This window comes from Sorex fumeus, unplaced genomic scaffold, assembly GCF_029834395.1.
Source record: "Sorex fumeus unplaced genomic scaffold, SorFum_2.1 ptg000061l, whole genome shotgun sequence".
NCBI classification, from domain to species: domain Eukaryota; kingdom Metazoa; phylum Chordata; class Mammalia; order Eulipotyphla; family Soricidae; genus Sorex; species Sorex fumeus.
The window spans coordinates 57,497,031-57,509,352 of NW_026606118.1; the positions used below are offsets into that span (position 1 = coordinate 57,497,031).

The 12,322-nt window shown below is 49.5% G+C and overlaps 1 protein-coding gene across 1 annotated transcript in view; it reads left to right on the forward strand.

The window, feature by feature from the left end:
* Positions 1-1,477: 1,477 nt before the first annotated feature.
* Positions 1,478-12,322, forward strand: part of XPO5 (exportin 5) — a 43,677-nt gene continuing 32,832 nt past the window's right edge. Inside the window, exons 1-6 of the mRNA XM_056125883.1 lie at positions 1,478-1,672; positions 3,738-3,859; positions 5,113-5,185; positions 8,380-8,517; positions 8,664-8,846; positions 11,640-11,666. Coding sequence (XP_055981858.1) covers positions 1,568-1,672; positions 3,738-3,859; positions 5,113-5,185; positions 8,380-8,517; positions 8,664-8,846; positions 11,640-11,666 — 648 coding nt within the window. The 5' untranslated portion in view covers positions 1,478-1,567. The remainder of the gene's footprint in view (positions 1,673-3,737; positions 3,860-5,112; positions 5,186-8,379; positions 8,518-8,663; positions 8,847-11,639; positions 11,667-12,322) is intronic.

Sequence of the window (12,322 nt, forward strand, 5' to 3'; positions counted from 1 at the left end):
CGAACGTTAGCAAATAAGGAAACTCATCTGCCGTTCAAAATGTCCAACTGTCAGACACCTCCAAAAGGCTTTCAAATGACCTCTTTTGGAAAGCGGGAACTTTTCATTTTTTGATGGTGAAAAAAATGTTTAAATTATGAGCCTTTTTTTGGTTAAAAAAATAATTATTGAATTGCATCCCCATGAATGACAAAGTTACTCATGACTGGGTTTTGGAAACTTTTTTTTTTCCAAAAAAAGCATTTATGAACGTTTTTTATTAGCTCAAAAAAGTGACTCACATGCAGTGAATTCTACACACTGACACCTAAGTGCCAGAAGTGGCTCACACTTGAACGTTACGTTAAATATCTTAAGGACAAGGAACTTTTTTTTTAAGGGTGGAAATGAAACCGTGTTCAAACCCTGTCCCGCTGACTATAACGACTGCAACTATCTCTAACACGATAACATTATCTATGACACTGGGGGGGAAAAAAATTTTTTTAACAGTGCACAAGCTTTCTAACGATTCATCTTTAAATCACTGTGGGTTTGCTGGGCAGACAATCACAAATCCAGGGAAAAATACATCCAAGAAAAAGGATATATCCCAGAGAAAGGATACATCCCAGAAAAAGGATACATCTACGGAAAAGAATATACCCCAGAAAAAGGATACATCTAAGGAAAAGAATATACCCCAGAAAAACAATATATCCCAGAAAAAGAAGATATCCGAGGAAAAGAAGACACCCAAGAAAAAGAAAAGCATACACCTGAGGAAAAGTCCCAGTGAAGAGGGAGGCTAAGTTGAAGAGCTGACAGGAAAAGACCGCTAACCGCAGGGGGAAAATGTTTCTTCTTTTCTGCCCCACACCCGACCTCTTCTCCGAGCCTGTTTTCAAGTTCGTGTGTCATTTCGGCCCGAGTGTGCGGCCAGCGACAGCCCTCCCCTCAAGCCGCCGGACGGCAGCGAGACCCGCGGGTCCCGAACCCTCTTACCCGGTGTCCGGGGGGCGCCCGTCAGCCGCGCCCCGGCAGGAGACGCAGCAGCGGAGGGACCCGAGAGCGTCTTCTCCCCGGCCGCGGCTCGGCCGTCCTCAGGAAAACGCTCGTTCCCGGCCCCGCCGAGGCTGCTCGCGCCGGGCGACGCGCCTCAGAGCAGCCCCAGAGAGACGCAGCCGGCGGCGCGGCGAGTTCGGCGCTCTGGGCGGGGAGCTCGAAGCGAGCGCGCGCGCGGGGCGCCGGCCACCGTTGGCGCCTGCGCAGAGCCGCGCTTCCGCCTTCCGCCCCGCCCCCCGGGCGCCTCCGTCACAAGGGAGCCGCCACTTCCGCGCGCGCGTGCGCACGGGCGCCCCGGACGCGTGCGCAGCGCCGGGTCCTTCCCGGCTGGAGCTGGCGGCGCCCTCGCTCCCCCCTCCGGCTCCCCGACCCGCGCCCCATTCCCACCCCCACCCGCCCCGCGCCCGCTCCGCCGCGGCCGGGGAGCCCGCCAGGGGCCCCGCCTCGGCCGCCCTCCGCGCCTCGTGCTCCCGGCGACCGTGCACGCCGCACGCGTGCGCTCGCGGCTGGCGGGCAGCGCGCCATGGCGATGGATCAATTGAACGCGCTGTGCGAGCAGCTGGTGAAAGCCGTGACGATCATGATGGACCCCAGCTCCACCCAGCGCTACCGGCTGGAGGCCCTCAAGGTAGCCGCGGCCCCGTGCCCCGCTCGTGCCCACGCCGCGCCGCGCCGCCGCTCGCACCCATCGCGCGCGCCGGCCTCCTCCCTGCCCCTGGCGCACGTGCCCGGCCCGACCCCAGCCCGGTCCCATTCTTCCAGGTCCCCCCTGCCCCCCGCCCCGCCGGCCCCGGGCCCCGATCCGCGCCCCAGCCGGAGCTCCGGCCCCGCCGGGCGCCCCCTCTCCGACCCCCTCCCTCTCCCCCTCGGGGGTGCCGCTGGAATCTTTCTCACGACTCCTCCCCGCCCCCACCCCCACCCCTCCCTCGGGCTCGCCCGTGGGTATTCCGAGCCCGTCTGCGCCTAGATGCACGGCCGCCGCTCACTTTGCATGTTAAAGAGGCCGCTTTGGTTTCCTGGAAGTCGTGAGATTTGCGTTCCCAGAGGACCCGGCCCTGCCGCTGACACTCTACTCTTTCTTGTTGCGGTTTGGCGAGGCGAATACAAATCCGGGTAGCCGATACAATTCGCCCGGGTCAGGGAGATCCACGTGCCGGACCGCGTTTGGGTGCTGTAACTTAAACAAAGTAACACTTGGAGGAAACTTTGATACCTAGATGTAGGCCACAGCAGTTTGGGATTTTTTTTTTTTTTTTTGGGTCACACTCGGCGATGCACAGGAGTTACTCCTGGTTCATGCACTCAGGATCTCTCCTGGCGGTGCTCGGGGGACCAGATGGGATGCTGGGAATCGAACCCGGGTGGGCGCGTGCAAGGCAAACGCCCTCCCCGCTGTGCTATTGCTCTGGCTACGAGTTTGGGATTTTTTAAACTTGGATTTCTGTCTTTTATTATTGTCTTAAAAATAGATGTAGAAGTAGGCTATTGTAGTGGTCGTGCATGCATCCACTTATACTTAGAAATTAGGAATTTTAAGACAGTTTTTAATTTTTTTTTTTTTGGGTTTTCTTTTGTGTGTGTAGGGGTTTGGGGCCACAGGTGCTCAGGAAAATTTTTTTTTTCAAAGAATCATAATTTAAACATTTTTTTTTCACCAAAAAGTGCTCAGGGAATCAGGAGTGATGGTGTTTGGCCCAGTGTCAGGGTCAGCAGCTTGCTTTCTCTTCGGCACTAGGTCAGATTTCTCTCTCTCTCTCTCTCTCTCTCTCTCTCTCTTTTTAATACTAGCTGGCCCTGGCCTGGGAAATCTGGAGCTCTCAAAGGGAATGGAATTATTCTTTATTCATATAGCACAGCGGCTAGGGCATTTGCCTTGCACGTGGCCAACCTGGGTTCGATTCCTCCACCCCTCGGAGAGCCCAGCAAGCTATCAAGAGTATCCCACTCACAAGGCAGAGCCTGGCAAGCTCCCCATGGCATATTTGATATGCCAAAAGATAGTAACAAGTCTCACAATGGAGATGTTACTGGTACCCGCTCCCCTGAGCAAATCATGAACAGTTGGGAGGACAGTGCTACAGTGCTACATATGTGTCTAGAGTTTGCAACTTAAAATACATCTGAAGTTGAAGTTTGTTTTGTTATTTTGAACCACATCTTTTAGTACTGGGATCTGGAATATGGGTGTCAGGGCCTCCTGCATGCACTAGCCCATTGGCACCTGAGGTAAAGACTTTTTGTTTTTGTTTTTGTTTTTGGGCCACCCCCAGGGATGCTCAGGGCTTACTCCTGGCTCTAGACTCAGGAATCAAACGTGGTCACCCCACAAGGCAAGCGACCTACCTGCTGTAGTATCTCTCAGGCTCCATCTGTCTTCCTTCCTCCCCCCCCCCCTTCCTCTCCCCCTCGTTCTCCCTCCTTCCCTCTCTTTCTTCCATCCTTTGGTCCATGCCATACCCAACTATGCTCAGGGCTTACTCTTTGCTCTGCACTCAGGGATCACATCTGGTGGGGCTCAGGACTACATGGGGTGCCAGGTATTGAATCTAGGTTGGCCATGTGCAAGATAAGCACCCTACCCAGTGTACTATCTCTTCAGCCCCATGTTGAAGTTCCTTAAGATGAAGTTATTTTATTCCCTGCCATATCTTGGTTCATAAGGGAAACACTTAACTTTTTTTTTTCTTTTTCAGTTTTGTGAGGAGTTTAAAGAAAAGTGCCCTATCTGTGTCCCCTGTGGTTTGAGGCTGGCCGAAAAAACACAGATCGCCATAGTCAGACATTTTGGCCTTCAGATCCTGGAACATGTTGTCAAGTAAGGACCTTTTGCTCGTTCACTTCCAAGGTCTATGAGAGCAAATCTTTATTTCTTATAGAACTCGTGAAGCTATGCTGTAGCTAAACAGGACAGGTCTTCAGCAGAGAGGTGTGGTTCCAAGAAGGATACCAGAACTGTCTGCATGATACCTTATGCATGATAGTAGTATTGTAAACAGTACCTAAAAGGGGAAAAAAGGAAAAATTGCCTGCCTTAGAGGCAGACTGGAGGCCTGGGAAGGAAACTGGGGACATTGGTGGAGGGAAGCAGATGCTGATGAAGGAATGGGTGTTAAAACATCGTATGCCTAAAAGTCAATCATGAATAACTTTGTAATTCATTGTGAATCAATTTTAAAAAAAAGAAAGCAACCCACCCAAAGAGAACATCAGAACCTCTTATGAGTTTTCTTCCTGTAAAGTGTCAGGTACTGGCAGTGCTAAACATTCTATGAATATTTGCTGATGCCTGCCAGAATTCACACTGCATTTATTGAATTGCTATATGCCAGTGGTCTTTAGAATAAGTCATGTTTAAAGAAGTTGAATTAGGCATTGTGACAGACATTTTTTCGATTTTGAGGCTGGCCTTATAAGATGTGCTCCTATGAATCTCAAGCAGGATTATGTGAGAATAATTGAGAACTTCCCCTGACTTTATTTAGTCTCTTACTTCTGCCTGTCAGAAGAATCAGCCTTGAGATTTAGTCTCATATTTCCTGGAATTATGCTATTACCTTAAAAGCTAGCACAGAAAGTAATTGTCAAGACTCTTTTCCCAGGAATGTTGTAATTAACTCAGACATATATATGCTTTTGGTCTGTTCATAAAATTAAGGGAGAAGGCTGATAAAACACAAATCCTGTCTGTTATCGAGCTACTATCTTTATAAAACTCCCAGTATTGATTAAATAGAAAGCTTTTGTTGTTGGTGGTGGTGGTTTGGGGACCACACCCAGGAGAGCTCAGAGCTTACTCCTGGCTCTACACTCAGGGATCTCCTTGGACAGACCCCAAGAATGTTGGGGATCAAGTCTGGGTTGGCCACGTGCAAGGCAAGTGCGCTACCCACTGTACTATCACACTGGCCTCCTAATATAAACAGATTTTTATTTGTTCTCAGGGTACAAAATTCAAGGTAAGTAATTTCTTAATGAAATTACCAACATAATCTAAAGCAGGAATTAAACTAGCCTCTAAGGGAGAGATTTCTCATGGGCTCCGCTGACTTGATTCGTTTTGGTGGGCAGGTTTCGGTGGAACAGCATGTCTCGATTGGAGAAGGTCTATCTGAAGAACAGTGTCATGGAGCTGATTGCAAACGTAAGGAATGGCTGGTAGCCTGGTATTTCTGAGTTGAAATTCAGCATGGCTTCTTCGCCATAGTGTTTGGGTTTTGTTGGTTGGTTGGTTTGTTTGTTTGTTTTCTGGCCACACTTGGCTGTCCTTACATTGCACTCCTGGCTCTGCACTCCGGGATTACTCCTGGTGGGCTCAGGGGACCATATGGGATGTCGGGGAGCAAACCCAGGTCAGCTGCATGCAAGGCAAGCACCCTACTCGCTGTACTGTCTCTGCGGTCCTTTCAGCAAAGTGTGTGTATAAAAACTTACCACTTGTGCATGCTTTCTCCGCCAGTGAATTATGCCTTACCTTAACACCATCACAAGAAGTCATAGTTTATTATTTCTCTTACTAGGTTTAATTAAGCCCTGTGGTATGTTTACTTTTACTTTTTTGTTATTGTTTTGGGGCCATACCTGGTGGTGCTCAGGCCTGACTCCTAGCTCCTGTGCTCAGGGATGACTCTGCGGGGCATAGGAGAACCATATGGGGTGCCGGGAATTGAACCCAGTTCTTCTCTGCCCTACCTGCTGTCCCTGTACTATCACTCTGGCCACTGCTTTTACTTTTAGCTATTGATTGATTGATTGATTTCTGGTGGCAGGGATGCGACTCAGGTCCTCATCCTCTATCACAGAGCTCCATCCCTGGCCTGATTTCCACTCTTATTAATCATGATTGGCTTAGGAGCCACATCTCATAGTGCTGAGGGGCTACTCCCAGCTCCGTGCTCTGACACTGCTCCTGGTGGTCAGTGCTCAGGGGACCCGGTGCTGGGATTGAACCCAGGCCTGTAGTATGAAATCTTAAAAATATGCTCAGCCTGTTGATTCTCTCAGCCCCGATTACCACTTTTGACAGGTAAATACTGGAAGTGTGTGTGTGTGTGTGTGTAGTGCATGTGAGAGGCGGGGTGTGCAAACGACAGATGTACAAGGTACGGTGCTTGCTTGCACCCAAACCCCAGTTATTCCCCTGCCGCACATCTGGTTCCCTGCGCATCACCAGGGGTGATCGCATAAACAGAGAGCCAGGAGTAAGGCCTGGGCACCTTGAGGTTGTGCCCCCGCCCCCCCAGGCCAAATATGTTAGAAATGTAAAGACAGGGCAAAGGAAATTCAGCAAATGGATGTAGTATTAGTGACCCAAAGATGCACCATTGAGGCCAGCATTGTGACCGCGGGCATAGAGCACATGCTCGGAGAGGACCTGCCAGGGGTCTGAGAACAGGTCAAGACAGAACAAGGCGCTGGCCTTGTTTCACAGACACGCCCACGTTCAATCCCTAGCACCACTACGGTCCTACAGTGAATGTGAGCACAGCGGGGTGTGGCCCAGAAACACGAGAAAGAGAAAGGGCCCGAGAAAGAGGAGAAAGAGAAAGGGCCCCTGGATCCCCAGCACTGCACATCCGCTGCCTCGGGCACAGCCCCCAGCTCCTGGACTTGGCCCTGCCAGCTTCCCTCCCCCCCAATTGAAAAATTCTCAGAATGAATTTGTTTCAGAGCTTAGACTGTGACTCTAAGCATGTTTTCAACCCACTGCATTTATTTTTAATTTTATGGGGGTTTTTTGTTTTGTTTTGTTTTTGGGTTTTTTTTTTTTGTTTTGTTTGTTTATTAGTTTGCTTGTTTTTGCTTTTTGGGTCACACCCAGCGACGCACAGGGGTTACTCCTGGCTCTGCACTCAGAAATTAGCCTGGCGTGCTCAGGGGACCATATGGGATACTGCAAGGCAAGAACCCTACCCTCTGTGCTATTGCTCCAGCCCCTTGTGTTTGTTTTGATTTAGGGCTAAACCAGGGGCCCAGTTCAGTGCTGGAGTGACTATGTGGGGTGTTGGGGAGTGAACCCGGGGCTCATACGACGAGGCATGTGTGCTCTCGCTTCCTGGCCCTCACTGCCACCAGTACTCTCCTACCTAGCTTCTGCCCTTTTGAAACCAAGAGCCTAAAGAACACGGAATCCCTCCTCCTTTTTATTCCCAGAGTTGTCTTGGACCTTAGTGTTTGTACCCAAGGGACCAGGGAGCCATCTGAGGTGCCGGAGATTGAACTTGGATCAGTCTGTATGTTTGACAAGCGCCCGACCTGCTACACCGTCTCCCTGGCCCCTGTCACGGATCTTTTCACTCCTGCTCTCCAGCCCCTGTCCTGCATATTAGTGGTGACAGTGGTAGTTTTCAGTCTCTCTACACCTTGGACATCATACTGACGAGCTAGAAGACCACTGTTCTAGTGCCTCTCACAGCAAATCCCCTTTGAAGTTGGTTTTTTTTACTAACTTATCTGGCCGGGACCTGTGGCTTGCTAATTCCGGGATAGAAATTGTAATCCACTGATGTTTGGAGGAAGGAGGGGGCTCTCCCAAGTGATGCTCACACAGATCCAGGGGACCAGTCTGAGCCCCTAATATCTCTCCTGCCCCAATTTATACTGTTTTTGTTTGGTTTTGTTTTTTGCTTTTGGGGTCACACCCAGTGGTGCTCAGGGGGCCAACCTGGGTCAGCCATGTGAAAGGTAAATGCCCTCCCCTCTGTACTACCTCTCTCTTCCCCCCTCCCCCCGAGATTTTTTTTTAAACATTTCTTTTCTTAACTCCCCTCTCTTACTATATGGAACAATAATTGAGCCTTTCCGTATTAATTACTAGGTAATAATATTTCTGGACCGCCCCCCCTCCCCCACAAAAGAATCTGCAAATCATGCCAAAAATTTAAATTGTCTCCTTTTCCACAGAGGAGGGAATCTCCTGTGAAACTCAGAAAAACTGAGTTTCGGTAGATTTTACGGAAGTAAAACTACTGGTAGTATGTTCAGTTGTCCCCCATAACTTCTTTCCCATTCTCCCTTCAGCCTCTTGGTCTCCTTTTTTTATTCCCCCCCTGACTTGCTTATGAAATGAAACAGGAGTGGAGAGTGTATAAAGGCAAACGATGCTGCCTTCCCTGCCCTGCCAGTATCCCACCAGCTGATGCAACCGAGTCGTCTGGGGCTTGGGGCGGGAGGAGTGCCCAGTGAATGCAGGCCAGGTGACTCACGCAGAGAACAGGTTTGCTCTGCTTCAAAGGAGGCTGCTGCTCAATCAAGTTCCCACATTTTTATGGTCCTTCCCCCCCACCCGCCTTGCATTTGCTCTAGCCAGGCTTCTTACTGTCTCTGATTCTTTTTCAGGGCACACTGAACATTTTGGAAGAGGAGAATCACATTAAAGACGTTTTGTCTCGCATTGTAGTGGAAATGATCAAACGGGAGTGGCCCCAGCACTGGCCTGACATGCTTGTAGAATTGGACACTCTTTCCAAACAAGGGGTATAAAATATAACTGTGTCTGTCTGTTTGCTTTTAGATTTTTTTTATTGGGGGGGGTTCTCTTTGTTTTGTCAACAGCAAAATCCTTGGGTGTGCTAATGATGAAAATAGATTATAGTGTAATTGGCTTTTTTCTGTTGGTATAGGAAACGCAGACAGAATTAGTGATGTTCATCCTTCTGCGACTGGCAGAGGATGTAGTGACCTTCCAGACACTACCCCCTCAAAGAAGAAGGGATATCCAGCAAACCTTAACACAGAACATGGAGAAAATCTTCAGTTTTCTACTTAACACACTCCAAGAAAATGTGAACAAGTATCGGCAAATGGTAAGGGATAGTTCATCTCTCAGAAGTAAAAATTACTAATATGAAGTTTTGTATTTGTAGTTTAAATCCTTAGACTTCAGCAAGGAACTAGGATTTTCAGTTTAGCCCCCCCCAAAAAAATGGAAGGAGGTCATTTATAAGAAACTCAGTGAAAGCCCGTTTCTACTAAAAAACAATTCCTTTTGTAAGTAACTTTCTGAAGTAACATAAGAAAAAAGGTAGTCACGGTGATTCAGTTTTTAAAAAAGAGGAAGAAAGGTGAATGCCTTCTTTTTGTTTGCTTTCATTTAGGCCATATCCAGCGATGCTCAGGGACAAGTAGTGTCTGGGATCAAGCCCCCGACTACCACATGCAAGGCGTGTGCTCTGGCCCATTGAGATAGCACCCCAGCCCCTGAACAGACTTGAGAAAAATCGGTATAGGGGCTTGAAAGATAGTATAGCAGGTAGGGTGCCTGCCTCGCACAAGGCTGACCTGGTTCGATTCCTGGGACTTCTGTCCTCTGAGCCCTACCAGAGTGATCCCTGAGTTCAGAGCCCTGAACACAGGGTCCTGAGCACAGCTGGGTGTGGCACAAAAGCAAACAAATTGAAATAGCGTCCAATTTTTTGTGCATATGAGTTTTTTAGGTTTTACAATACATGGGTCATACAATGGGCTGGAGCGATAGCACAGCGGTAGGGCATTGCCTTACAAGTGGCCACCATGGCTGACCCGAGTTCGATTCCTCCGCCCCTCTCTGAGAGCCTGGCAAGCTACCGAGAGTATCTCGCCCGCACGGCAGAGCCTGGCAAGCTCCCCGTGACGTATTCAATATGCCAAACACAGTAACAATAAGTCTCATGATGGAGACGTTACTGGGCCCACTCGAGCAAATCGATGAACAATGGGAGGACCGTGACCGGGTCATACAATGTATTTTAATCTACGCCTTTCCCATTGACATTCCATCATTTCAGCTTACCTTTGCCAGTGATAATTTATATTCATCTTTATTATCTTTTTTGCTTTTTGAGTCACACCTGGCGATGCACAGGGGTTACTCCTGGCTCTGCACTCAGGAATTACTCCTGGTGGTGCTCAGGGGACCATATGGGATCCCGGGAATCGAACCTGAGTCGGCCGCATAAAGGCAAACGCCCTACCCGCTGTGCTATTGCTCCAGCTCCCCCCGCCCCATATATATTTATTTTTTGGTGGGGGGGTCACATCGGGCGATGCACAGGGCTTACTCATGGGTCTGCACTCAAGAATTACTCCTGGCAGTGCTCAGGGGACCATATGGGATGCTGAGAATCAAACCTGGGTTGGCTGCATGCAAGGCGAATGCCCTACCCGCTATGCTATCGCTCCAGCCCCATATATTCATTTTTCAGAGAAAGAAAGCTAAGGCTCTTTTAGAGACGGAGTTCTTTCCTTGCTGGCATTGGTGAGCTTTATTCACGTGTCATTTTTTCATTGCTCTTCATTTTCGTCTTCTGGCCACTCTTGGTGGTGCTCGGCACTGCTGCTCCAGGCTGCGGTTGGCCTGCCGCTGCTCCTGGGACCAGGGAGTGCCAGGGATGGGCCCCATCCTCCCGCCACAGAGCATGCTCTCCAACCCGCTGAGCCAATTCTCAGGCCTTTTCTTATTATAATTTTATAAAAAAATTAATTGTGTTTGGGGGCTGGAGCAATAGCACAGTGGGTAGGGCGTTTGCCTTGCAAGTGGCCGACCCGGGTTCGATTCCCAGCATCCCATATGGTTGCCTGAGCACCGCCAGGGGTAATTCCTGAGTGCAGAGCTAGGAGTAACCCTGAGCATCGCCAGGTGTGACCCAAAAAAGAAAATTAATTGGGTTTATTAGTGGGGCCAGGGATTGATTGAACCGAGAGCCTCGTGTATGCTAGGCATGTGCTTTTCTACTAAGCTACATCCCAGCCCCAGGTTGTATTTTTTTCTTTTTTCTTCTCTTTTCTTATGTTGTGTTTTAGGGCCACACCTGGCTGTGCTCAGAGCTTATTCATGGTTTTATGCTCTGGCGTCACTCCTGACAGGCTTGGGGGACCATATAGGATGCCGGGGATTGAAATCGTGTGGGCCAAGTGCAAGAGTAGTGCCTTAACCGCTGTACTATTTTTATGGCCTCTTTTTTGTTTCATTCTGGTGCCTCACCCAGCTGTTCTCAGGGCTGACCTCTGGCTCTGTGCTCAGGAATCATTCCGCACAGTGCTCAGGGGGCACATGAATTGCTGGGGATCGAACTGAGATCGGGCACATTCTTGACAAGCACCTTCACCTCTGTGTCTTTGCTTTTTGTTTTAGTGCCACAACCAGCAGTGCTCAGGGCTTTCTCCTGGCTCTGAACTAAGGGATTTATCCTGGTGGGGCTTGGGGACCATATGGGGTGCTGGGGATTGAACCCAGATCAGCTGCAAGTATGGCAGCGGCCCTATACTCTGTCTTTCTCTCTCTCTAGTGTATGTATTTTTTTCTTATTTTTTTCGATAATGTTCCAGCACCCGTCCCTTCATCAGTGTACATGTACATTTCCCACCACCAGTGTCCCCGTTTTCCTTCCTGCCCGCCCCCCACCCCACCCCCCTGCCTGCCTTTATGGCATGCACTTTCTCTCTCTTCCTCTCCCTCTCCCCCTCTCTCTGCTGGGTATGGGCCAAACAAAACAAAACTAAACAAAAAACAGCAAAAAGAGTTGAAGTTCATTATGTAAGACTGGGGGACGTGGGAAGTTACTTGTTTTTCTCATAAAAAAAAAACACTGGATTCTAACACTATTTTTTCCCTTCTTCAGAAAGCAGATAGTTCTCAGGAGTCAAAGGTAAGAGCTCTTTGTGGAGTTGGGAGGAGACTTACGGCTTTCGGGTCCAGGGGCCTGGGAGAGAGAGAGCACCACGGGTTAGGCACTGCCTTGGACGCCGCAAATCCCGCTTTGATCCCCAGCACTACATGACCCCCAGGTGCTGCCTGCAGAGATCCGGGGCAAAGCCAGGGCTGAACCTGCACTGAAAAAACAGCACTTGCCAGGACAGAGATACCTAGCAGAGAGCAGCTTTAACCGTGGTTCATTTGATCTTTGAGTTTCGGCTGAAGGGAGTGAAAATTAGAATATTGGAGATGTTTGAAGGAGGTGAAATGGCCAAACATGCCTTTTGCTTTTCAGTTTTGGTCCATGCCCAGTGGTGCTCAGGGGACTACATGGTTCCAGGAATTACAGTGGGCCTCCCCGCTGCGAAGCGTGGGCTGAATCAGCGGTCTCCAGCCCCATGTCATATGCTTTTAGTTTCCTCCAAATTTTACAGTATTAAAGCACCATATTTACAGCCTTACTCATGGTTGGGTCTTAGACATACAGTGTCCCACCCCCCACCAGCGTTAGCTCCTGCCACCAGAGCTCCAGGGTCCCGCTCCCTCCCCTTCCCCAGCCTGCTGTCTCCACTGGCACCTTTAAAGTTTGATCATCAAAGTTTGGGTTTC